Genomic DNA, 26042 nt, shown 5'->3' with positions numbered 1-26042 from the left:
AATGTGAAAACAGCAAGAAAGTCACTGGGCCCAGCCAAGATACCGTCCAGCAGGTTGTTAACCTGCTCTGCAGATTTCTTTTAGTAACTTTGGACAGAGCCAGGTTAGCTGTTTCATTATAAAACATCATCGTTAAAAATGTATTTCATGCTCTGGATGTACAGTCAAGATATAATCCAAATATGTGGTATGTCATTCTAATTGTTGCACTCTTATTTTTCAGTTATTATTCTTCACACAATCATATCTATTATGAGGTAGAATTAGGATTTAGTATCATAAACAATATACTGTAAACCCATAAAGACAAAAAGATCATTGGACTTTGGAAAATAATTTAATACGCAAGCCACACATCCCTTTTGCTTTTCACTGAAAATTGTCACATTTCAGAAACACACAGCAATTCAGGAAAATTTCACTTCTATATCAGATCATTACTGCTCACAACTCACTCTCTTTCTGCTTTGCTATGAATCAACTCAAATGTTAGCCCTATACTTCATACTTATTCAATTCCTCAGTCTTTGCACAGTACCGAAACCTGCCGAAGCCACTGAAGACATAGCAGCATGTCTGATGGTGGCCTCATGTGCCTTAAACGTCAAGTCTAATTGCGGAGGGGAATTAGTGGTGGGTCTCGCTGTGCTAAGAAGGACGCTTCCTTATCAGGAGATGATGAAAGCATCAGGTATTTAACAGGACAGGGACCCTGCTGAGCAGAGTTAAACATTAATCCTTACTTCCAGTGGTTTATGAATTATACACATTGGAGTGAATTGACAAACATGTAGCTGTTTACCCTGATTGGGCTGATACTAAATTCACATTTACCCTTGAGCAGAAAAAAAAAGTTGCAGTTCATTCAGCAGAATCAACATAAGCCAAAATGATGCAAAATGTAAGTAATGCAAAACTTGTGTGCTGTAAACCTCCTTCTACAAGCTCTCTATCACTATATAAGATAATGCATGGCCTGAATTTACGGTATTTATCTGAATGTACTAAATCTATTTGAATTTTTAAGTACATGCACCCTTTTCAGAACATAATATCCTACCTGTAGACCATGCTGACACTAGGTTGGGTGGATGCCTGAAAAAAATGGCCGTGTACATGAAGAAGCTCCTCCAAAGTCTGCTGCTCTCGAGGTCTGCTGGCTTCGAAGCTTCCTGGCAGGCAGCTGGTGGGGCTTGAGGGGTACACCCTGGTTCCTGCCCCCTGCCTCTGCTGGTTGGAACTGGGGCAGCGATCCAGCCTCGGCCCCCCTCTCTGCCTGGGCATGGAGATCTCACTGCATGCTGCCTTGAGATACATGTTTGGATCAACCTAGTCTCCCACAGGCTGACGGGACACTTTCTTTTGTTAGCAAATCCTTTTCAATATATTTAGTCATCCTGTGGAGGAAATCTGGCCTAAAAACATCTCCATGTAAGTACAATGCAATGCTGGTCATGTGGGACCACAGAGGATATCCGTATTTGTTTGTTGAAGAGTTTTTGTCATGCCTAAGACCAATAGAGTGATTAATAGTAATAGATATATCAAACAAACAAACACACATGTATATAGACAAAGCCAAGACAGCAGGACAAACAGGCACAGATGCACACAAATTAAATTAACATACTAAAATTATCAAAGGAGATAACGGAGAGGGGGGCATCAGCATCTCTGTCAGGCCATACCTGTGGTGTCAACTTTATTCTTAGATGATTGACAAATTAAAAGACAAAGGCAGTTCTGTTTGAGCTCCCGGTGGCTCCAGCAAGAGAAGCCTGCTTGTCTGTGAGGCAAGCCGAACAAAGCCAGAAGGATATTTTTGTCTGCTTGTCAGAAATATCTTGATACATCTGTTGTAGGCTTATGTACAGCCAGTTCAAGTTGCAGCTGAGAACAGAATGTGATCCACCTAGTCTGCTCTGGTAACATTTCCTTAAAGCAAATGGTGACAAGCTGTTTATATATTGTGAAGACACTTAGTGTTACCACCAACACAAAGCCGTTGTTGACAATGTGAGAATGAGCCAGGTAACCAGTAATAAGACTACACTGACTGGATTTCATCTAACTGACTATATGTATGGCTATATGGAGATGTAAATATCTCCAGTATTAAACGCCTTTTGCTGTGCATTTTAGATATTGAAGTGAGACTATGTCACTTTTGAAAGAAGAAATGGCGTAATATACCACTTACAAATGAAAAGTTGAAAAAGCAATACAAAAATAAATCCTTGCTAAGTTCAATACACTGAAAGGTTTTGCTGCTACAGGCTTATTTAGTATGATATGACCAATAGCTTATGGTGGCCAATATTAGCTAATAGCAAACTTCAGATAAACATGGCTATGCAACTGACATTACTTAAACAGTTCACTGACTACTTTATTCATACTGTTACGCTATGTTTAAGCATGTCACAGATAACATTTCTGTGGTTTTATCACAAAAACAAAACCAGAAGTAAAAACGTGCCAATTTGTGTAACTGCCACTTGTGGCCTTAGTGGCTGCTGTTCAGAAAAAGTTACCTGGTCTCACTTTAAATCTTATTAATACACAAGACTTTGGCACCAGATTATAGGTTATTACTAAACTTTTAACTCTTTACTGTCCAAAAGGCATCAGAGAGCTGCATGTTTAGGCATTTTATACATTTTTTCTATTTGATCTGCTTGAAAGATCTTATTAGATAACTTATGTTGTGCTGGTGTTTTCATATAACCATACGTCTTGTTATTGAAATGGATTTGCCTTAGCTCTGTGCTCCTTGCTTAAAGTATATTTGAATAATATTTTAAATTGCTTTGCAAACAGATTTCTGTAACCTGGTTTTATAGATGTATCTTACAAAACAGTTAAATATCAAACATACACTGATTTTATTAACTCCACATTACTTATTGTCTGCATGATTTGAGCCATTGTTACTGTTGACTGTTTGCAGCAAATATTTATCTGTATTCCTGTGCAGTCTTATCTTCCTTGTGCTCTAATTTTGCAGTGTAGTTTGTGTTCGAACTTGTCTTGAAGTTATCATAAAACACCACCATTAAATTGGTTACATATTAAAGGCCCAGTAGATGTAAAGGCCAAAGAACGATCTTCAAATAATACCTCTTTATATTGTTTTTGTAAGGAACATGAGCGAATAAAGATATTCATCTTGCGGCCCTACACTGCTGGATAAACAAGTTCTCATTTTCAGGTAAATGCAGGGACAATACTTGTATGTTGGATGAATATTGGTAGTTTTCTCATGGTAGTTGTTGACAATACAAATCAGACTTTCCTTTCTAGTAAATTCAAGAGTATTTCCTTATTGGTGTGGTATATAAAGCAGAGTGGGGAGAGCTGATCAAGACAAACAGAAGTAACTGAAAGATGAAGACCTCAGTGGCTTTGTTAACTTTATCCCTCTTCTACCTTAGTGTGGCTGAGGTTCAACAGCTGGATCACATCATGTTGTGCTGGTGTTTTTATATAACCATATGTCTTGTTACTGAAGTGGATTTGCCTTAGCTCTGTGCTCATAACTTAAAGTATATTGTTGTCATTAATAATATTTTAAATTGCTTTGCAAACAGATTTCTATAACACGGTTTCATAGATGTAATCTTAAACAGTAAAATATCAAAAACACTGATTTTATTAACTCCAAATTACTCTGGTTAATAGTCTGGTTGTCTGCATGATTTGAGCCTGAGGGAGTGGCAGAGGTCATTTATAGTGGTAAAACAAATCCTATGATCCTAAAATGTAAATATATTTGTGTAAAGAACATGTACATACAGAATACCTTACATATAGAGAAACATATGGGTACATTCTTCTCTCTCGGTCAGTTGTACCTGCCTGCCCTCTTGTGAACAGAGAGGATACAGCATCTAGATCCAGGGAAAAATTCTGTTTTACATTCTCATACAGTATCAAGCCTAAAGAGTCTTTGTACATTATGTACTTTGCTCATCCAGAAAAAGAACACACAGTCTTGCAGAAACAATCGTGCAGATGGAAACAGATGTATGTATCCCCCCCACACACCTAAGTGTTTGAGTATATGGGCTGACAATGGAGATAGGATGTTGGATGAATGTGGAGGAGCTGAGAGCACCTCTGTGTGTCTGCTGTGTCCTCCCACTCAGTGTGCAGTGTGAGAGGCAGACGCAGAGCATTTAGTCTATTTCAGTCCCTGGATATGTGAGGTCTTTTCTTCACTGTTCTCTCCAAGACCAGAGTGACTCATCCACACTTGTGCACAATCTGATTCCTGCAGGCAGCAAGGCAATGCTGCTAGAAAAATCAAACCCTCAAAGTGGAAGGCCGCTGTGGTCAGTCACATGAAAATGCCTTGACTTACTCTCAAAGACTGGCATTGTTCAGTGTCTTGCCCAAGGACACTTCCACATGCGGGCTGGGGGAAGCTGGGAGAAGCTGGGATCGAACTGCTGACCTTCCGATTGGTGGACAACCCGCTCTACAACCAAGCCACAACTGCCCCTATATATCAGATCATTACTGCTCACAACTCACTCTCTTTCCGCTTTGCTATGAATCTACTCAAATGTTAGCCCTATACTTCATACTTATTCAATTCCTCAGTCTTTGCACAGTACCGAAACCTGCCGAAGCCACTGAAGACATAGCAGCATGTCTGATGGTGGCCTCATGTGCCTTAAATGTCAAGTCTAATTGCGGAGGGGAATTAGTGGTGGGTCTCGCTGTGCTAAGAAGGACGCTTCTTTATCAAGAGATGATGAAAGCATCAGGTATTTAACAGGACAGGGACCCTGCTGAGCAGAGTTCAACTTTAATCCTTATGTCCAGTGGTTTATGAATTATACACATTGGAGTGAATTGACAAACATGTAGCTGTTTACCCTGATTGGGCTGAGACTAAATTCACATTTACTCTTGAGCAGATCAAAAAAAGTTGCAGTTCATTCAGCAGAATCAGCATCTGTTGTAGGCTTATGTACAACCAGTTCATGTTGCAGCTGAGAACAGAATGTGATCCAACTAATCTGCCCTGGTAACATTTCCTTAAAGTAAATGATTGAAGGCTTATTTAGTATGATATGACCAATAGCTTATGGTGGCCAATGTTAGCTAATAGCAAACTTCAGATAAACATGGCTATGCAACTGACATTACTTAAACAGTTCACTGACTACTTTATTCATACTGTTACGCTATGTTTAAGCATGTCACAGATAACATTTCTGTGGTTTTATCACAAAAACAAAACCAGAAGTAAAAACGTGCCAATTTGTGTAACTGCCACTTGTGGCCTTAGTGGCTGCTGTTCAGAAAAAGTTACCTGGTCTCACTTTAAATCTTATTAATACACAAGACTTTGGCACCAGATTATAGGTTATTACTAAACTTTTAACTCTTTACTGTCCAAAAGGCATCAGAGAGCTGCATGTTTAGGCATTTTATACATTTTTTCTATTTGATCTGCTTGAAAGATCTTATTAGATAACTTATGTTGTGCTGGTGTTTTCATATAACCATACGTCTTGTTATTGAAATGGATTTGCCTTAGCTCTGTGCTCCTTGCTTAAAGTATATTTGAATAATATTTTAAATTGCTTTGCAAACAGATTTCTGTAACCTGGTTTTATAGATGTATCTTACAAAACAGTTAAATATCAAACATACACTGATTTTATTAACTCCACATTACTTATTGTCTGCATGATTTGAGCCATTGTTACTGTTGACTGTTTGCAGCAAATATTTATCTGTATTCCTGTGCAGTCTTATCTTCCTTGTGCTCTAATTTTGCAGTGTAGTTTGTGTTCGAACTTGTCTTGAAGTTATCATAAAACACCACCATTAAATTGGTTACATATTAAAGGCCCAGTAGATGTAAAGGCCAAAGAACGATCTTCAAATAATACCTCTTTATATTGTTTTTTGTAAGGAACATGAGCGAATAAAGATATTCATCTTGCGGCCCTACACTGCTGGATAAACAAGTTCTCATTTTCAGGTAAATGCAGGGACAATACTTGTATGTTGGATGAATATTGGTAGTTTTCTCATGGTAGTTGTTGACAATACAAATCAGACTTTCCTTTCTAGTAAATTCAAGAGTATTTCCTTATTGGTGTGGTATATAAAGCAGAGTGGGGAGAGCTGATCAAGACAAACAGAAGTAACTGAAAGATGAAGACCTCAGTGGCTTTGTTAACTTTATCCCTCTTCTACCTTAGTGTGGCTGAGGTTCAACAGCTGGATCACAGAGCAGCAGAGGGCAAGAGAGAGATTCCTGAAATCAAACCATCTTGTCCCTGTGCTGGTGACATAACAGGGAGCCAGGAAAACTACTGCCAACTTTTTGTCATCTTGAGAGAACTGGAGACCAAACTGAAAAACACTGAGAAACAATTAGAGGATCTGAGGGGAGAGGTCCAAGGTAAGAACATACAGTAACACAGCTACAGGTTTTTACTCTGTATGTACTGTTTTCAGGTTAGTTCAGATTTAAATGTTGAAATAAACATTACCTCCCGTTTTCATGCAACCTCTCAAGGTAACCAGGTGGCATTTGGAGCATCTATTGGCAATGTTGGACATGTTGGACCTTTTAACGCTGAGATCACACTGACCTACAACAATGTCTACTCAAACACAGGCGCATACAACCCTGCAACAGGTAATTAAATGCTGTCTTTGACTCTGGATAAAATGGAAAGCACAACAGCTACTGTACTTAGTGCTTTAAGATGTAACTGTTGATCATCCACAGGTATTTTCACCGCTCCAATCAAAGGAGTATATTACTTCAGCTTCTCTGGCCATAATTTATCATCTAGACCAATGGGGCTGCGACTGATGAAGAATGGAGTGCAGATGGTTACTGTGTACAACCATCGAGCTGGAAACCGCTACGAGACAGCAACCAACGGCATGACTCTACAGCTTGAAGTGGGAGACCAAGTGTACATGAGACTCCGGTCAGACACCTGGATTGTAGATAATGAAAATAGCCACAGCACCTTTATTGGCCATTTGTTATTCCGTCTTTAAGTGAAAGTAAAACTTAAATAAGCTAAAAAGAAGGCTTTAAAAAAAAAAGGATGAACAGTGAGTAAGGACAACATTCTTCAGGCACAGTCTCAGTATATTATTGTTGCAGGTGGTGGAATGTTACAATTAAAAAAATAAAAAATAAAATAAGGGAGACTAGTCAACTAATCAATAAGATTTTCTGTGGAATAACAACTCAATCTTGTGTGTTAAAAAACTGCATTAATTAATTTTTGGCCATTAACAGGAAGGCAGGGGGAAGAAAGAAAAAAAAATAAATATCAAGCTTACAGATCACTTACAACAAGCTTACACTGTCTGGTTGCTATCTACCTGATGACAGTAAGTCCAAAAATATATAACGGTTTCTTTAGCAGCTAGAAGCTTGACTGTTCACCAGTCACTCTGAAATGTTCTGTCTGCTGTTTGGTGCTGGGCAGATAGTTTAGAGAAGGTTTCAGAGCTTTTATTGTTGAAGGACATTTGCTTTAAGTGTTGATAGCAGCTCAGGAAATGTAAATATAAAAAATATTGCAGGTTGGGAAATGTAAGTTGAAAAATGTATATTAATTGATATGTTTGCCTTTATAAAGTGTTTCATATAGAGAAAGCTGAAAAAAATGCTGCCGTCATTCATTATTCATTCAGTTCAGGAGGGGAACCCACATGCAGACAATACACACGGAGAGGGTGGAATGAACAAAAGATGACTTTATTTACTTACTATGAAGGAAGACAAAACAACTGAGGGCAGCTGAGAAGTTCAGGTAAACATCCAATAAAGAGTAATCCATGAGAAGACCACCACAATTATAACATAAGCCCAACAAAGGTAAAACCACAGGGAGAACACAGAGGGACAGGAAAAAAATGCAGGACTGAGTATTACACAAAGAACTGGTGGGAACAGGGCACATGGTACAATGACAATCTGACACTGAATAAAGAAAACACACAGACTTAAATACACTCAGGTAGGGGAGACAATGAGACACAGGTGAAAACAATGAAAGCAATCAAAGACAGGAACCAAAACTACCAGACACAAGAAGGAGGGAGAATATTACAAAATAAAACATGAGAGGGACCCAGGTGGAACGGTGAGGTTACAGGGAGCAGAGGTGAAGAAGGTGCAGGACTTAGGGTCAACGGTTCAGAGCAATGGAGACTGTGGAAAAGAGGTGAAGAGGCGAGTGCAAGCAGGTTGGAACGGGTGGAGAAAAGTGTCAGGTGTGTTGTGTGATAAAAGAGTATCAGCAAGAATGAAAGGAAAGGTGTTCAAGACGGTGGTGAGACCAGCGATGTTGTACAGCTTAGAGAAAAGACAAGAGGCAGAGCTGGAGGTAGCAGAGCTTAAGATGTTGAGGTTCTCTTTGGGAGTGACGAGGACGGACAGGATCAGGAATGAGTACATCAGAGGGACAGCTCATGTTAGATGTTTCGGAGATAAAGTCAGAGAGGCCAGATTGAGGTGGTTTGGACATGTTCAGAGGAGAGACTGTGAATATATTGGTAGAAGGATGCTGAGGTTGGAGCTGCCAGGCAGGAGGTCTAGAGGAAGACCAAAGAGGAGATTTATGGATGTAGTGAGAGAGGACATGAAGTTAATTGGTGTGAGTGAAGAGGATGCAGAGGACGGGGTTAGATGGAGGCACATGATTCGCTGTGGCGACCCCTGAAAGGGAACAGCCGAAAGGAAAAGAAGAAAACAGGAAATAACAGGACAAAAATCCAAAACAATGACATTATCAAACAAAAAGGTGGGGTGGGGATGAGAAGATTGTGCATTAAGTACAGATCTTGAGCTGAAATGATTAGCTTAGCTTAAAGACTGGAAAAAGTTTAAACAGTTAGCTTGGCTACGTCCAAAAATCTGAAATAGTAGAAGTCCAACAAATAGTTACAGAACTTAACTCCTTGTAAAACCAGAACTTGTCATTTTTACATTTCTGTTGTTGTCCAAATTACACAAAGGAGATACAACCTGATGAGCTTTAGAGGTGCTGCTGGGAAGATTTTATCTTTTCTCAGAGCCAGGCTAGCTGGTTCTCCCTGTTTCAGGTCTTTGTGCCAAGCTGATCTAACCAACTTTATATTTACTGGACAGATACAAGAGTGGTAGCCTATCGATCTCCGCATCTAACTCTCAGCAAGTAAGCGAATAAGTGTATTTCCCAAAATGTCAAACTATTCCTTTTAAGTACAGACATGAGAGTGGTATAAGTCTTCAAATCTAACTTCTGAAAAAAAAGTAAACAAGAGTATTTTCCAAAATTTCGAAATAAAGTTTTTTTAAAGTTGACAGATTGATAGGGTAGTAATGGGTGAATTTATGATCTCTCTTGACCTTCCGTATGTTTATGAGCAAAAGTCCGACTGCGTCACCATGAGTGAACTATGAGCATTGTTAATGGTGTCATTGTGAGCTAACCAAGAAAATGGCAGTATGCCATCTTAACTTTTACGTCTGTGAAGTAGAACGTTTTTTGTCCCTGTATGGCTTCTTCCTTTCTCCTCTGCAGTCACAGACTCTATTATTGCAAAACCCCTAGTTCTTTACAGACGGGACATAAGCTGAAAGATGACTTTCTTACTTCCACATTTTCTCACATGGTAAGGACATTCTTGCTGCTGAGGTCAGACTGAGTGTGTGTGTTTAGGCTTTCACATTGGTTTGAGTTCATGTGGTTCAGTGGTTTATAATAAATGCATGAAAGCCCTTCAATAGTCTACAGTGAGAAGGTGTTTTGAGGTGTGTGTTTAGATGATTTCTTCGAATGTCACCCTTTCTTTCTCTGGCTGTCTGACCAAACAGCTCATAGATAACCAGCCGTGTCAACGGCTGTAAATTAGTGTCATATGATCCTGCGGGTTCTTTGCCCAAATCAAATCACATGGAGCCACTGCATGCAGCAGCCACACAAGTGAAATCTATTCATCCTTTTGGTTGCTTTGGCTCGGGCCGCGACAATGCAAACCATTTATTTCTACATGGTTAAGGGGAACTGCGTGTCTGTTTCAACATATCATAGATCTGAGGTGTAGTTACCGCAACACAGGAAGTGCATTTTAATCCGCCCTTCCTTTCCTCCATACACTATAAACCCCACCGAATCAGTCAGCTGTGGTCGATGGATTTGCATACAATGAAATGCTAACGTAGCAAAGTTTATAGGCATAGAGCCTTTAGACTAAACAGGTTAAATGTTGCAGAGGATAAGCTGAATGGAAAATTGCTTTATTACATGTGTTGTACTATGTCATGCAGCTTGTGAAATTCAAGATGAACAGCAGGGTTTGTGTAATATTGGAGTAAGCAGAAGATGGTGTCAGATTTAGGCAAACCTCCAAAGATGTAGTGGCAGTTGGAAAACTGTATTTGTCATAATATTTTATATTTTTAGAATTTGTATACAGTTTGGATTCACTTGGGAAACTCCACCATGATGATGCACCTGCCAGGTCATATGACTGAAGGCGTGGAAAAATACATCTAGATTATGTAAAACCATTACAAACCTGTTTTTTTTTTTAATTCAGTCCTGCAAACAGACAACAGTACTTCACTCTTAGCAAATTGTTAATGCTGATCAATGCATAAATAGTATTTTACTGTTTTACTGGTTACGGTGGGTCAGCCCCTTCCAGTGGTTCACAAGCTAAGTGTGTGTGTGTGGGGGGGATTGCAGGGATCAGTCATTTCTAGCATGTTTGCACAAAATATTGGAGAATTTTACCACTTTAAAAATAATTTTAATAAAACCATCTGAGAAGTTTAGTGGGGAAATCTGGGGTGAACGAACTTGGGAAGACTCCTCCCCCCCTGTTAAAAATTAACAAATCGCCTACTGTCAGAAACATGACAAGACACTAGACATTGCTTTTTTGTAAGGGGTCACAAGCCAGGTTGAGAGCCACTGGTTTAATATTTAAATATGGTATTTTATAAACTGATCATATGTTTTTTTTATGTAAAATCTTAATCTGAAAAGTGACTAGTTATTCCAGCTGTCAAAAAAATGTAGTGTAGTAAAAAGTACAATATCTCCCTCTGAAATGTAGTGAAGTGTAAAGTAGCATAAAATGTAAATACTCAGGTAAAATACCTCAAAATTGTCCCTAAGTACAGTATTTGAGAAAATGTTCCACTGTTAGGCAGTGACAGTAGTCATGTTGCTCATTCTAGCCATTGAGTTAGGTAGTAGCAAAGTGAACACATTGAACCACATGCTAGGATCAAAAATCAGTATTTAAACAAATAGCAAAATCAGTTTGACGCATCTACCTTACAGCTTCTTTGTCTGTTCCCTTTTTATCTTAAAAAGTAAAAAGTGATCTACAGAAATCTCATGAAAATATTGCAGGATTGTTGAGTTTTTTTGATGACGAGCAAATGTCTGAGCCCTAATAGTGAAAGTTAGTACGAGTTTTACATGTGATCTGCATGTTACTCTGCAATCACTATTACTGTATGTTCATCATCTGCTGATTTGTATGCATGAAAAACTAGGCAATGCATATTTCCAATCAAATAGAAAGAAAAGAAAGCCGCCTATTCATTCATCAATAATCATTTAGACGGTATGTATTGTTTTTAAACTGCCAGTCCCTCGGTTTACATTTATACTAACTAGGGAAAAGCAGATGGAAGGCAGCTCAAACTCTTCTGGAGCTGAAGAAATGTAGCTTTTTAGAGTTGTGCACCTTTTTTTATGTGTACGAGTGAAACAATAAAAATGAAGATGTGGGGTTTCACAAAACCAGAATTAATATATGATCAGAATGAAATTGGAGTCATTTGCAGAAATAAAGTTGGCAATAGTTGTCTAATGAAAGGACTATAAGTTATGAATTACTGTGCAAAGTGCACAGTGAGTTGTAGCTTAGACTATGAAAACAAAGTAGGCATTGCTAGACTCTTTGAAGCAACCTTTTCTCTACATAGGACCTGAATAGTGCGAGCATGTTGTTAGACTAAATTTGGTAATCTGACCGTGAATCACTGTGGTTAGAAGGACACTTGAGGCAGCAGCTGATTGGCCAGTCTGAGGAATGGCCTACCAAATACCAGTCTACAGTATGTATGGCTGATTGAACTTGGCTGCAGACACAAAAAGCCCTCTCTGTCCTCCGCTCCACTGCCTAGAAAACATGCGGCGGAAAGAGGGGAAACAGCTCTCCCCAGCTAAACACACTTAGTGGAAAGCCTACCCACTACCCAAACAACTGGACTGAGATGTTTTTTAATCACGTGGGCCACGATGGCCATGATCACTTAATAATGTTGAAGGCTATTCATCCTCATACGAACAGCAAACATATAAAACCTGTAACTCTTTTTCATTTTTGTAAACAAGTGTCAAATATGGCATAAATTACCACATGATGTCTGAAAAACTACAGCTTTTCTGAAACAGTGAAAGGGCTGCAACTAGTTATTTTCATTGTCGATTAATCTATTTATTTTTATTAACTGATTAGTGTCTAAAATGTCCAAAAGTATTGAAAAAGTTGCATCACGTGTGCCCAGGGCCCAAAGTGACGTCTTTAAATAACTTGTTTTGTGCCAACAACGATCCAAACCCCAAAGATATTCAATTAGTAATGATATACAACCGAGAAAAACAGCAAATCCTCACATCGGTGAAGCTGGAACTAGAACATGTTTGATTAATTGCTAATCAGATCAAAAATCGGTTGACTAATCGATTAATCGACTTCTGTTGTTTCTGCACTAAAACTGTTTACAGTGACAATCAAATTCAAAGTAAAGAAAAATGTAGACACTTTATGTTATCAGCAGAGACAAGCACAGCACACAGCGTTACGTAAAATGCGTTTTGTATTACAAGTCTTTTAAACTGACAGATGGATGGCAGAAGATTTGTCCAAAGGGAGAATTACAGTTACGGTAAGTCAAAAAAATGTCACATTTTTAGAAAAGAAAAAATTCTAGATAATACAGACATGGCTTGCCATTCACTGAAACAAAATCCTAGTAGGTTAAAGTTCCTCTGTTGTTCTTGATGGGACTAGTACCTCGAGAAATGGCCTGAATCTGACCCTGAAACAGCAGGTCTGTTACAAGCTTAGCTTCCTGCCAGTAAAATAGGAAGAGGCTCTTCTCACTTTGACACCAAATGAAACTAGAATGTAAACTGAAAACTACTAAAAAGTTCTGATTGCCATCAAGACGCACTGCAGAGGAAGTAGGGCTCATCAGTTGGCACAGTCACAGGAGTTTTCTTAGGAAGGCACTTGACATGGGGTCATGGCGTCCCCCATGCAGCGACAGCAACGCACTAAGGTCCTTGTTTGTGAGCACTGAGGAGGGACACCGTCAGCTAAGTGCAAGTTCCATGATGAATCCCCTTTCACCAGACTGGAGAGGGGGAAAAATTAAAATACATAGGCGTAACACAACTCCACCACAGTCCACAGCTTCAAATACAGTATCTTAGTGGGTGGGTCTGCGCCTCTCGGATCACACCTTTCGGGGGAATAAATTGTGGAGATCGGATTTGAGTAACCTGTGCAAGGCTTGAGTGGTGATTGATACGTTTAAGAGCGATTTTAAGCATTTTCAGGTCTCCTGCTCTTTTATTACAGCCAAAATGAGCCTAAAAAGTGACCCAGCTCTGCCTGGGATTTTGGCATAACCCCCCACCCCCACCCCAACACCACCACTCTCCAAGACAGATGGACCCAGCCCAGAAGATGCAACAGAACAACTCAACAAATAAAACCACAAAAAATTCCCAAACAACAACAACAACAACAACAACAACAACAACAACAACCAGAAAACAGGTGTCTCTTAGGTTTCACAATAAGACATTCCCATTGAGGCACATTTCCAGAGAAGTGTCATATACAAAGCTATAAAAAAATCCCAAAACATTCAAGTACTTTGTCATGTAAACACTTTTCCAGACTATTATACATAATCGATTGTTATTGGCGTCGTCGATTTGTGTTTGTGTGCAACAATAAGACAACAGTGTGAGGAGAGAGAATAGTTTTGCAAAAAGCCTGCAGGACAAGTTATAAGCTCAAATTCAGCCCGGATGCACTGTTTCTGTATGTTGTTGGGGGGGTTTAGAGCAGGACACATGAACAACACTGGTCGCCACCACTGGGGACAGTTGAATAGTTCATCTGTCTGACTATTTCTGCAAACAGTTCGTCGACCGATCCTTTATTTTTGGCTGAAGTTTCCATAAACGGGCAGTTCCAGTCCTGGGCCAGCGCCTTGCCTTCCCCGGAAGACACCTCTCGTTCCCCCTCCAGGTCCACCTTGTTTCCCACCAGGATCATGGGCACCCTCTCGTACCTCTTCACCCGGATGATCTGGTCTCTCATCGGCTTGATGTCCTGGAAGCTCTGCTGGTTCACCAGGCTGTAAACCAAAATAAAGCCCTGCCCGTTCTTGATGTACAGGTCTCGCATGGAGGCGAACTGCTCGGTGCCCGCCGTGTCCAGGATCTCCAGCACCGACGGGGACGAGTCCACCTCGATCTCCTTCCTGTAGAAATCCTCTATCGTGGGGTCGTACTTCTCGATGAAGGAGCCTGTCACGAACTGGACCGTCAGCGCGGATTTGCCGACTCCGCCCGAGCCCAAAACAACCACTTTGTACTCCCTCATGGCTTGAGAAAAAAAAGGGCAGACACCTCCTTTTTTCCGCGACGAAGCCTGTTCTCTCTCTCTCTCTCTCTCTCTCTTTCCCACCCGCTGACCAGCCCCGATGTTTTCAAACCGAGCAGGCTGGGAAGGCTGACCTCTCGCTCGGATAGGAGTCAAATCCCACGCCGGCAAATCCTCCTTGCCTGCTCTGTGACGGCCGCGGGGTAGAGATCCGAGGAGAATGGCCGCTCCTGGACATTAGCGTGGTGAATTAAAGCACATTTTGATCGAACTGTATTGTGCAACGGTGCTGGGAAGCGTGATCGTTTCTCTCCTCTTGCATGGCGTTTCCTGCCCACATCCTCAGCGCGTCAAAAGCCGAGGCTCAGTTCCGTTTTCTTAAAGGAGCCGTCACCCGAAACCTCAGTCAGAGCCATCAGATGACCGGACAGATACTGCGGGCGTATGCATGTCTGTCTGCATGACCTCTGTCCTCACTTACACAGTCACGGTCATTGTTCTCAAAACGAGGCTCTGCCCACTGTCCCTGTAATTAGGACTGTACATGCTAATGTGTTCATTCATTAACCTATTAGTCAATTTACATATGTCCACTTACTTATCTTCATCACATGGGCCAGTGGGGCAGGAAGTATTCAGATCCTATAGTTAAGTAAAAGTAGCAACACTCAGTGGTGGATTGTAACTAAGTACATTTACTCAAGTACTGTACTTAAGTACAGATTTGAGGTACTTGTAGTTTACTTGAGTATTTTCATTTTATGCAGCTTTGTACTACATCTCAGAGGTAAATATTGTACTTTTTGCTCCACTACACTGTCTGACAGCTGTAGTTACTAGTTACTTTTCAGATTACAATTTTTCATCTCTTCCTATCCAGAGGAAACCACATATCTCCAAATTTGTTGATTTTGAATTAAATTTTTTTCTGAAAAAGTGAATGGTGAAGTGTTCCTTTATGGATTGAGAAAATTCTCCTACTTCTTAAGCGAAATTTAAAAAACCCCTTGGATTACTTTGAAAATGCATCCTCAACCTTAAACATCTACAGCAGTAAAATGCAACATATACATTAATGCAGAAGTAATATCAAATACATCATAGTAAAACACTGACAGGGAATGTTTTACTGCAGAATGAGTACTTTTGATACTTTAAGTACATTTTGCTGATAATACTTACATACTTTTACTTAAGTAAGGTTTTGAATGCAGGACTTTTATTTATAGTTGAGTATGGTGGGTGGTATTGCTACTTTTACTTAAGTAAAGGATCTGAATACTTCTTCCACCACTGTCAAAACGTTACATGTTCATGTACAGTACAATGGGAGGCATGTTGTGAGTTCATATGGGCTTCATCTAACTTTTTTTATAATCAGTTCTGACCCAGATAATGCACACAATCTCATGAAAATTGCCCTGAGCACAATCAGTTTAACCTCGCACGTCTGTCATTCATCTGTCTCTACGGAGCTGCTCCAGTCTTGCTGACACCGTACCCTCAAGGTGACAATAATTGTTCATGAGGTTGAAGTTTCGAAACAATATTGACTACACTGTCCTAGATTGTCCCCTTCACATATGAATTAGGCTAAAACATAATGGAAAATAAATACTTGCAAGTTATAACAGATAGTAGGTAAGTTTTTCAGCAGCATGTTTATGTGTTGGTAAATATTATGCTGAATTTAAAATATCTGAACTTTAAAGCACTCACTGAAATGTCCTACTTGACTCACACATCCAGTAAACACAGAGGCGGTGAGCCCATAACTGTTGCATGAGCAAATCAAATATTGTTTTATTCAGATTTTTTTCATCCATACAGCAAGAGTCAATTATGGCAACAATAAAATGTGCATAAACAAATCTGAAGACAGAATAGTACATTATTGTGTGGCAACTGTTAGCAAATACGTAATTGGTGGTAGCACTTACAAGTAAAAAGCAGTCAAAGCGTAAATGTGCCCTCAGCAGGGAAGAGAAACCTTGGTTCCAGCCAGGAGACTGAACATCTGGCTTTGAGAAAATGGTGCTTTGGTTCTGTAGCGACTATACATCAGCCTCATGTCAAAAACATGTTGACCGGTGACTGTTACATTCATTTCAAAGACTAATTTGCCAAATACGCATTTGGTGTGGTGAGCCTTCACCTGCTGAGCGCACAGCTGATTAGCAGGAACAACTTCCCATGAGTCAGTGTCCACTGTAATTATATGGCTATGAGAAAGTATGTGGGGTGGATGAGTGCTAATATTTTATCGTTCTTTAAATAACATGTTTGCTTGGAAAATATTTTATCACACAAGAGTAAGATGACTTGTTTTTGAAGTATTATTTCTCCCCACTGTGGATGGTATCTACTGTATGTATAATCTGAAAAAAAAACCCATATTATTGTGTTTTCTGTAATCTGAATGTGTTACCTTTCTTAACATATCTACGCAGTTTCTTTTGTTTACATGTTTGTACTTTTACATGCAGTCAAATCAAACTATAATAGAATACAAATTTTGATAGTTTTATGTATCAACTGTACCATGGGAGCAGCAATACTGCACGACCAAGTCCAACAAATGATATATGGACATCATTGGATATGTCATCCTACAGGAGGGGTGGAGTTAGCATGACATGGGGATATTTATTCCCCTAAAACATTCCCTGGCAATACTAGCCACTGATAAAATAAGACAAAAAGCGCATAGCTTTCTCTGAATGCATTCGCCAAGAAACTAGTGCCCTTCTTTGCAAGCAATTGTTTTTAGCTGGTCTTCTAATTTAAGAATTTAAATTAATCTAGCAAAATTCCTTATAATTATAGATCTTTTTTTATTCAAAATAATATCTCAATATGATACACATTTTTTTCTCTGTTCATTTGACTATATACAGAAGTGCAAAAAGTCAACCTTCGTCCCTTAGGTTAGAACTCATCATCTGCAGCATTTCTGACTTCTCCAGTCCGGAAAAGTCTTTGCTTTCTCGCTCCTAATCTCACATCCAAACACCCGTCAATCTCGCTGCTCGTTTTGGCCTGACATTCAGGGCAAACTTAAGAAATATTCAAACAAAAGTACATATCTTTTTGAAATGGATACAGTAGAAAATAATTTTTACTCTAAAACATGGACAAGTGATGTTTTTCAATACAATATACTATTTTCAAACATGATCTTGACATGTTACAAGGAAAATTTAAGTTGGTTAAAACATTAGTTTTTTGTCTACTCAGAGATGCTGCAGTGGCAGCAAATTAATTGATCTCATTCCTTGTATCAAAAAAGTCTTTCATCAACAAAATGAACTGATAATGAAACAACAACTGAAAAAGACATCCAGCTATATGAATGAAGTGAATATTTAAAACTGACTCAACACAATATCATTTATATGGTTTGAAAAAGTTATGAATGTCATACTACCTCAAAATCTACAATGGCTATATCAATGTTGTCAAGTAATATATAGTAAGGCAAAAAAAGAGAAATCTACAACTACATATCTCAAATAGATTCAAATCCTTAAGTAGTATACATAACACATAAGTTCAGTGAAATTTAAGAGAGTAATTGTTACTTTTACATAGAGAGAAAGAACAAAAAAATCGTAAGCGGCACGTGAGAAAACTATAAAACATCATTGGTGTTCTTTATCTGCATGGTGATTGAAAGTACATTTGATTGGGCTGAGACCCATTAATTGTAATCTAAGGCTTTGTTAGGTACATTACAATCGGTAAAGACACACTACACACCTCAGTGAAAACAGAAAAGGGAAGTGATCATAAAACTGAGAGATGAAAAACTTGTTTCCTTAATTGTTTAAGCCTCTTGAGAGATGCTTCTGTAACCCTTTGTGAATACAATGAGAGAAAAACTGTGCTTTGGTTTCTGTAGTCAGATCTACAAATGAATGAGAACCTTCATGTTTTGTTGGGAAACACAAACACATAATGTGTAATTTCCTCAAAAGTGAAAGTTCACTTAGGATGGGTTGTGAAATTAAAACAGGGTGACCAGACAAACAATCATTCAAGTGCACATGTGGTTTAAATGACCTAACAGACCTTTGGGTCTGTTGTTTTAAATTCCCAACACATGGCTCAACAGTGCTTCTTGGAGACACAGTTTTAGAGTTGCTCCTCTTTAAAAGAGAGAGAACAAGGTAACACAATGTCAATTGAAACTACACCCTCTACTTCACCAGGCTTTAGAGTCAATGGACAACTTAATCCCAACAAACAAAAACAACACTATTCTATGAAAAGAGGTATGACAAAAACCCTCAATTTTTTGATTTTAAAAGAAAATGCATCAAAAATTAAAAAAATATTTGGCAAGAACCCCAATTCTAAAACTGATTAATTAGAGAAATTAAAACAAAAGTTAAAAAAAACACTCACAATGGAGATTCTGAAAACAAAACAATACAAAAAGAGCCATACAAAACTTTTACCTTCGGTAAACAAATAACACTGCTGAGATAACACTCTGGTTTTAGCTGTATGGCCTTGATGGCACATGACAAGGTGAGAACAGCTAGCCTGGCTGTGCTTTCAAGGTACACAGGTATGTTGGTTTACCCAGAACATTCATATGTCCAAGACCCTCATTTCAACATCTAGTTTCACTAGTAGTCGTAAAAACACAATACTGTACATGCGTAATTCTTTTGGTGAATAAAATTCCTGTTAAAATCATTGTGCCTTTCAGATTTCAATTCAAATTTAAGGTGCATGTTCGCATTTGACTTGTAAACTATGAAATATGGCTATCAATTTAAAAAAAAATAAAGCAGAACAAATAAAAAAGGAAAGAAAAATCTTGGTCTACTAACGTACCAGCACTGGATGTTACTTTATGCAACCACGCTCTTGACCTTCTGTGCGTGCAGTAATGATTATAACTAGAACAAACTGAGTGCTATGATTTAGTCAGAGACAGAGGTGTAATGTGAATGAGTCCCACAGAGGGAGAGACGCACTGACCCTGGGCACCAAGATATCTTCTTCTTTCAGCTGGACGTTGAATTTGACAACAAATTCTTCTTGACATTGATATGTGGGAAGATGGCACAGATCATGTGTTGCACCCTTGATGTTTACACGTGTGATGAGGCCATTGATGTGGACCGGCTTAGAGATGGCAGACCCTCCTTGTCCCATTGCTTGACATTCTGAAGGTTATGTACATAAAGGCTGAACTCTTTAGGCTTGGACGGTGCCAGCACACATTCATTTGATCTGTAAGACATGACGGATTTCACTTGAAAAAACTGCATTATAAGTCTGTAAGTTTTGCTAATGAAAGAGACAGATGTTGTTCTCTATGTGCACACAATCAAAAAAATCTTAAACCAGAGCTAAAATGATTCAGCACAAAACAAACAAACTTTGTCATGAATAGAGAGAATGTGAGAATTGAAATAGGAACTCACTGTTCTTGAGAGGAACTACATTTGAGTCAAGTACTTGTGACTACTCAGATGATCTGCAGATATTATTGGAATCTGGGGGTTAAAAAACAGATAGAGATCAAATGAAGCATCCCAAGCCGAAAACACTCAAAGCGGATGTTGGCCGGCAACACGAACACAGATCAACACATTTTAACCACATCCTCTCACATTAAGATGATTTCATTACTGGAAAAGGACGATAATATGACAATATAGAAAACGCAGTTTGGCTACAGTTGTGGCACAATTCACTCAGACGTGACATGTCGATAAGAATCAACAGACACTTCTGCACAGCAGCAAGGGGAAGAGGAGGATTGAAGGGAAGGGAGAGATGAGGATGGCGGAGGGAAACTGTCAGTGAGGTGGCTCCCCCATGCAAATCTAAGTCCTCCATGTTGTTGACCTGCACACAGCGATAAAATGCAGAAAACCGGTCCTGGATCAAGACTAGTAACATGATGATTTAACCTACACTTTCATAAGACTTTTCACTGGTGTTACGAAATTGTGCAATGTAGCTAACTGCTTACAAAATGCCTTCAACAGAAGTGAAATTAAAATGTTGCAAATCTTCTTACAGACTGGTTTTAGAACTTTTCTGATTTTAATAATGAATATGTCCAGCTTTTAAACACGAGGAATATGGTAAAGCTTTGCTTTACGTGCTGCAGCGAAAAAAAGCAAAAAAAGAAAAAGCAAAGCACCACAGGGCACAGATAGCAACTGTTGCACAAGCTGTGCGAATGCCTCTAAAAAATGAAAAAAAAACTACCTCATACATACCAATTGCATGTATTCGTTGGTAGTCAACTTTGATAAGGAAGAGTCCTCAAAATGGGAAAGGACAAAAATCGAGGTTACAATGAGGACAAACATTATATGCAATACAGAATGCTTTTCCAGAAAGACAGATAGATAATCTAAGAAATTAATATAGTGTTTATAGTTGAAATGGACATAAATGTCTTAAAACTTGTCACAGTATGATACGTGTACACATGTTGGACTCTAGTGTAGGCCAACAAGAGGGAGTACCGCCTTTTACCCAACCCACCCCTCGCTGTAAGACAAGCGTCCCCAGATTGTCCAGGTGCATTGAAAGACAGAGGTGAGGGAGAGAGAGAGAGAGAGAGAGAGAGAGAGAGAGAGAAAGAGAGAGAACGAGAGAGAGAGAGAGAGAGAGAGAGAGAGAGAGAGAGAGAGAGAGAGAGAGAGACTGAGGTGGTAGAGGTGCAAACCTGATTGGTGGAGGCAGTTGCGAAGGGAACGCTTGTGGCAGATGTGGTGGCTGCAGACACAGTGGCTGGACTACCACCGTGCATCATGGGAACTTTGTTGGAGGGAAAATCATGTAAGCAAAAATACACAAAGGAGCAGTGTAGCCACATAGACACCAGGCAAATGAGGGAAGGAGAAGGAGAGAGAGGGAGTCAGAGAGGGATTCGATTTAACTGGTTCCCTTTCTTCCCTCTGCCAACACTAATAAGAGGTCTTGTGATTTGAGAACTTGATGTGACACAGTGTAGCTGTAGCAGCAGCAGTGACTTATTTCCACATTTGTGCGTACTATTAGTAATAAAATGATCAACATTGTACTTTCTTGGTAAACACCAGATGAGAGCTATCTTTAAAAAGTTCTACAAAAAAATAACAAATATAAAAGTGCCATCACATGAGTCTTAAGAATAGAGTCTTTAAGGCAGAGGAGATAAGGGGTAGGTTATAATTGAACTCCCTCAGATTTTTAATGGTTTTAAAAGGGTTTCAATAGGTGTCAGGTTAGACCAGCCAAAAGCCAAGTTTAGATCGAGCATGAGAACGAGAGCGGTCAAGCAATATATAGTAGGTGTTCACAGAGAAATTAACAAAATAAGGTCAGTTAAATTGATATTATGAACAATAACAGCTGTCATACAGGTAATAAACAACATTTAAATGTCACAATATGTGTCTTTCCTTATGTGGACTCTTGCTTATACTTCAAATCACAAAAAGTATCTTCATGCAACCAAAACAGTGACTCTCAGGTCACCAAAATTTCAATAAAAATCACAAAGTCAATATAAATACATACAGTAAATTTCACTGGATGTTTCGATTTTGATGACGTGCGAGTCACAGACATGAGGTTACAGATAACTGAAGAAGGAAAGCTGGAACCTACCAACGCTGGCTGCAGGTGTCATGCACAATATTGAGCCTGCCCATCATGCAGTGCAACAGGAAGTGGATTGGATAGGGAAGAGAAATCAAAACAGCCCATCACAAGGTTCGTTAGAGTGAGGGGAGAGATAAGGTGGGAAAAAAAGGTTAATATCTCTTGGACACAGTCATCAGTGATTGGAAAAGGTGAAGTGGTGAACTCATCATACGGCTATCTGTTAATGAAATTTGAGTGTGAATCTAAACCTTTTTGTGAAGTACAATGCATATCAATGTGTAATACAACAAGACCAATAGTGCGGTTATGATTGTAACTATCAAGTATTAAACATTATACTGTATACACACTCTAGACAGAAGTGAGGAGAACAGCAGATAGTGTACAGAAGCCAGACTCAGCAGTCTGCTGCTTGTTGCCAAACTGAGGCATAAGATGCCATTAACCAACCCATCCAGCCTCGTTGATCCCAGCACAAGCCAAAGCCCCAGCAATGGTATCTCATCAAAACATGGGTGATCACACCAAGGACACACTAATCTAACAAACTAGTAAACAAGTTCTGTCCTTTCTCTTACAAACATCCAGGCCTTCCTCATTCACCCTGCATGTACTAAGAGGAGTAGGTAGCTATGTGGAGTTATATTAAGGCAATTAGTAGGCAGAAAGACTAACCCATTCTTAACACCCAGTGGCCATGCAATGCCAGACAAAGCATAATGCACAAATTTGTTGAAGCATTCTTAGCTTTGCAACTGCACTTTGAGATACAAATGTTCGACCCTCACTGGCCTAGAATGAAATCCAGAGCTTTTATGTTTGACTATCTTTGTAACTGATTATCTGATTATCTGACTATTATTATCTGACTATCTGAAGACAAAAAACAAAAACAAAAGTTGATAAATAGTCCACAATCAAACTGCTCGGTACTGCAATCTACCACTTTGCCCAACCCCAGCCAAGCAGGAGCCAGGTTAGACTGATCCAGGCATCCTCTGGGTGGTCAGAGCACTAGTGGTGGTTGCTTTGGAAGCCATACCTGATGGGAGGAAAGCAGCCTGCTGCTGAAACTGCATGCTGGCCAGGGCCTGTTGGTACTGGAGCATGCCGGTGTTAAACATGGCAGAGGCCCCGTTGGCCTTCTCCAGGGCTGCTCGCTTGGGCAGGGGAGCCATGACATTAGGCGCGATGCCCTGCCCAGCCAGACGGAGGGAGGTCAGTGAGAAAGAAAACAAAAAAAAGAGGTAGAAAGAGAGAGAGAGAGAGGTGCGTGGAAAAGAGAGAGAGGGTGTGTTGAAAAGAGGCAAAAAGAAAACAAAAAAGGTACACACGTTAGAGGACATCATATAACCAGCATCACAACATCCTTGTGTGTACAACAACAACAACAATATCATCATATCATCAGTAGCAAGCAAGCAGCAGTCTGACACAAGTACTACACAAGCAGGAGCATGGTGCCTACTGGAGCTACTGGCTAACAAGCATTCATATATTCATTATTACATCAGGAAGCTTACTTGGATTATTAACTTTGTACTCCTAGGGCTGACTAAATGCAACATAAGCAAGCATTAACTATAAATGCTTATAAGGCTGCTAACACAAGGTGGAACAGGTAGGAAGCACAGAGAGAGGGAGGCTGCACTGCTAGCTCCATGATAAACTGTGTAAGCCATGTTTAAGTGATGGTTCACTCTCAGACACATGTCAAAAATGGTCTCAGTCCAAGGGAAATTAGTCAGATGTTGAAAAGTATTTTCCCAGTGTCAATATTTACACCATAAAAAGCTTTGTATGTGGATTTTAGTTTGGCATGAGGCCATCTTTGAGGTCTAAATATCCGTGACAAGATTTGATGATGGAGTGAACTATCATTTGAACTGTAATCATCTGTTATGGTGGGAACACACCTGTATGGTTTTAAAGACTGTTCCTCTTAGCCCCACCCTTATCCATCTGACATGCACTAGTAACACAGACATGCACACATTTGATTGAGCTGCTCCACAACACTGACCACTGACTTGGACGTAAGACTGAAGCCATGCCACCCTTACAGAAGCTCTACTTCCCTAACCCTCACTGACTTTTGTTAAATAGGCTATAGGTGATGAATTGATTGTGGCTCCTTATCACAAATTTCACATTTGAATTCTCACTTGTTTGGTGTTGGATGCAAACTAGACCCAGAAAGCCACAATCATTTTATCACAGGCAATAATGACAACAGGAGGAAAAAACAGACATTGCACTTAGACAACGACAACAAAAATAGCTAGGTATCTTTGGTTAAAACACTGCTCTACAACAAAGCCACATGCCAAGCTAAAAGGTGAAAGGTCATAGTACCAGGTCAAAGGTTGCGTCGAGGGGTCGCTTCAGTGATTTGACAGCCGACTGAGTCTTAATTAGCAGGCAGCGAGCACATGATGGCAATGGGCCAATGGGGTTCAAGCGCATTAACATAAACCAGCAAGCAGAGGTGCATCATGGGGGCAGCAGTGCAGTTTGGGTATAGGTGAGAAAAAACAAAAACAAATAAAAAAACAAATCATTGGAATGCAATATACAAGGGGATAACAGGACTAAGGCATGCACAGTTTGGACACTAGCACTACTGCTCAAAAGTTAAATGATCATCAATAATCAATGATAACTACCAATCTACATTAGTTATTGTCACACAAAGATGGATGAATATAGCGATGATAATATTATTCAATCATTACTTTGAGTGGGTCTCAGTAATTGTATCGGACAGAAAATTATATGGAAGCACAATTCACAGGTTTCTGTTTGAGTGCACATTGTAGTCAGTGTCACATTACAATGATTCACCCCAAGCTCTCTGCCTCGCTATGTCAAAAAGAGCATGTAGAAAACACTGTGATCAACAGACATGTGTGACTGTACTATTATTCACAGGTGCTGCTGCTGTGAGACTGACAGCATGAATCCTTTAATGTCAAGAGGAAGAGAAGTAATAGATAGGAAGCACACAAACAATGGTGTCACAAATAAGAACAGGCCATCAGAGAGAGAGAGAGAGAGAGAGAGAGAGAGGGGAACTGACTCTCTGCTTGTGGTCTGAGATGAGATGAACAAGGAACAAGATCAACTTTTTTTTTCAGATTAGGAAGAAAAACTCATTGAGGGTAATGTGCCATTGTCCGATCCTTCTTCATATCATCCTGTTCAGAGCAGATTTTACCCAAACCAACTTGCAGACCTTTAAAATTTGACCTGGCAGGAAGCAGAACTGAAAAAGCTACATAATCCCAACCAAGAGGGTGAGACACTTTCAAACATGAATGTGAGTATGAGCCACAGAATATACTGGGTGATTTAATTTATAGCCCTGAAATGTAAGAACTTCCTCAAAATTGTTCCTTATCCTGTTGTGTAGGTGTGAATGAGTGTGACCACGCTTTTACAGACTGCTCACCATGGCCGCGGCGGCTGTGGCCTGGTTCACCTGGTGCTGGGCAGCCTTAATTTTAGCCTGCAGATGGGCCGGCGGGTGGAAGTACTTGCACTTTTCCCGGGAGCACCGACCCTTGATGTAGTCCATGCACACGGTGACGGTGTTGTCGTTGGTGTCGATCATGGTGCTGTCTGCAGGGTGAGCGAAGCGACAGTCGTTCTCCCCCCGAGAGCAGTTGCCCCTCTGATATTCCCGACACACCTAGAAATAAAGTGAGAGGAAAGAAATAATGAAAAGA

General features: G+C 39.7%; 4 protein-coding genes across 43 annotated transcripts in view; 1 reads left to right on the top strand and 3 right to left on the bottom strand.

Moving 5' to 3' along the window:
* Window positions 1-3127, bottom strand: part of kcnab1b (potassium voltage-gated channel subfamily A regulatory beta subunit 1b) — a 43547-nt gene extending 40420 nt beyond the window's left edge. For 2 of the 5 annotated variants that reach the window (XM_044219287.1, XM_044219293.1), the window contains exon 1: window positions 1061-3127. In XM_044219287.1, coding sequence (XP_044075222.1) covers window positions 1061-1317 — 257 coding nt within the window. In that variant the 5' untranslated portion in view covers window positions 1318-3127. The remainder of the gene's footprint in view (window positions 1-1060) is intronic. The other 3 variants (XM_044219288.1, XM_044219292.1, XM_044219290.1) reach the window with 3 other exon arrangements.
* Window positions 3128-6140: 3013 nt separating this feature from the next.
* On the top strand, window positions 6141-7241 carry LOC122886742 (complement C1q-like protein 4). Its single transcript, XM_044219296.1, has 3 exons — window positions 6141-6427; window positions 6545-6667; window positions 6761-7241. The coding sequence occupies exons 1-3, from the start codon at window positions 6178-6180 to the stop codon at window positions 7039-7041; spliced, it is 654 nt and encodes a 217-aa protein (XP_044075231.1). The 5' UTR covers window positions 6141-6177; the 3' UTR covers window positions 7042-7241.
* A 5568-nt stretch (window positions 7242-12809) lies between these two features.
* Window positions 12810-16467, bottom strand: LOC122886809 (ras-related protein Rap-2b-like). The gene has a single exon (XM_044219490.1). It carries the CDS (start codon window positions 14686-14688, stop codon window positions 14140-14142), a length of 549 nt encoding a protein of 182 aa, XP_044075425.1. The 5' UTR covers window positions 14689-16467; the 3' UTR covers window positions 12810-14139.
* mbnl1 (muscleblind-like splicing regulator 1) overlaps window positions 16465-26042 on the bottom strand; it is a 43217-nt gene continuing 33639 nt past the window's right edge. For 12 of the 36 annotated variants that reach the window (XM_044219484.1, XM_044219453.1, XM_044219451.1 and 9 more), the window contains 8 exons: window positions 25766-26005; window positions 24670-24723; window positions 23357-23510; window positions 22318-22353; window positions 21392-21483; window positions 20937-20981; window positions 20130-20201; window positions 16465-19935 (listed from right to left, as the gene is read on the bottom strand). In XM_044219484.1, the coding sequence (XP_044075419.1) occupies window positions 20145-20201; window positions 20937-20981; window positions 21392-21483; window positions 22318-22353; window positions 23357-23510; window positions 24670-24723; window positions 25766-26005 (678 nt within the window). In that variant the 3' untranslated portion in view covers window positions 16465-19935; window positions 20130-20144. The remainder of the gene's footprint in view (window positions 19936-20129; window positions 20202-20936; window positions 20982-21391; window positions 21484-22317; window positions 22354-23356; window positions 23511-24669; window positions 24724-25765; window positions 26006-26042) is intronic. The other 24 variants (XM_044219475.1, XM_044219478.1, XM_044219479.1 and 21 more) reach the window with 13 other exon arrangements.

This window comes from Siniperca chuatsi, linkage group LG13, assembly GCF_020085105.1.
Source record: "Siniperca chuatsi isolate FFG_IHB_CAS linkage group LG13, ASM2008510v1, whole genome shotgun sequence".
NCBI classification, from domain to species: domain Eukaryota; kingdom Metazoa; phylum Chordata; class Actinopteri; order Centrarchiformes; family Sinipercidae; genus Siniperca; species Siniperca chuatsi.
This window is presented reverse-complemented; position numbering and strand designations above follow the sequence as displayed.

What these genes read in the sequence shown, in the direction of transcription:
- LOC122886742 (XM_044219296.1), top strand. Translation starts at nt 6,178, where the DNA reads ATGAAGACCTCAGTGGCTTTGTTAACTTTATCCCTCTTCTACCTTAGT. An exon ending in TCTGAGGGGAGAGGTCCAAG is followed by an intron (nt 6,428 to 6,544) that starts GTAAGAACATAC and finishes CAACCTCTCAAG; the next exon opens with GTAACCAGGTGGCATTTGGA. An exon ending in CGCATACAACCCTGCAACAG is followed by an intron (nt 6,668 to 6,760) that starts GTAATTAAATGC and finishes GATCATCCACAG; the next exon opens with GTATTTTCACCGCTCCAATC.
- LOC122886809 (XM_044219490.1), bottom strand. Translation starts at nt 14,688, where the DNA reads ATGAGGGAGTACAAAGTGGTTGTTTTGGGCTCGGGCGGAGTCGGCAAA.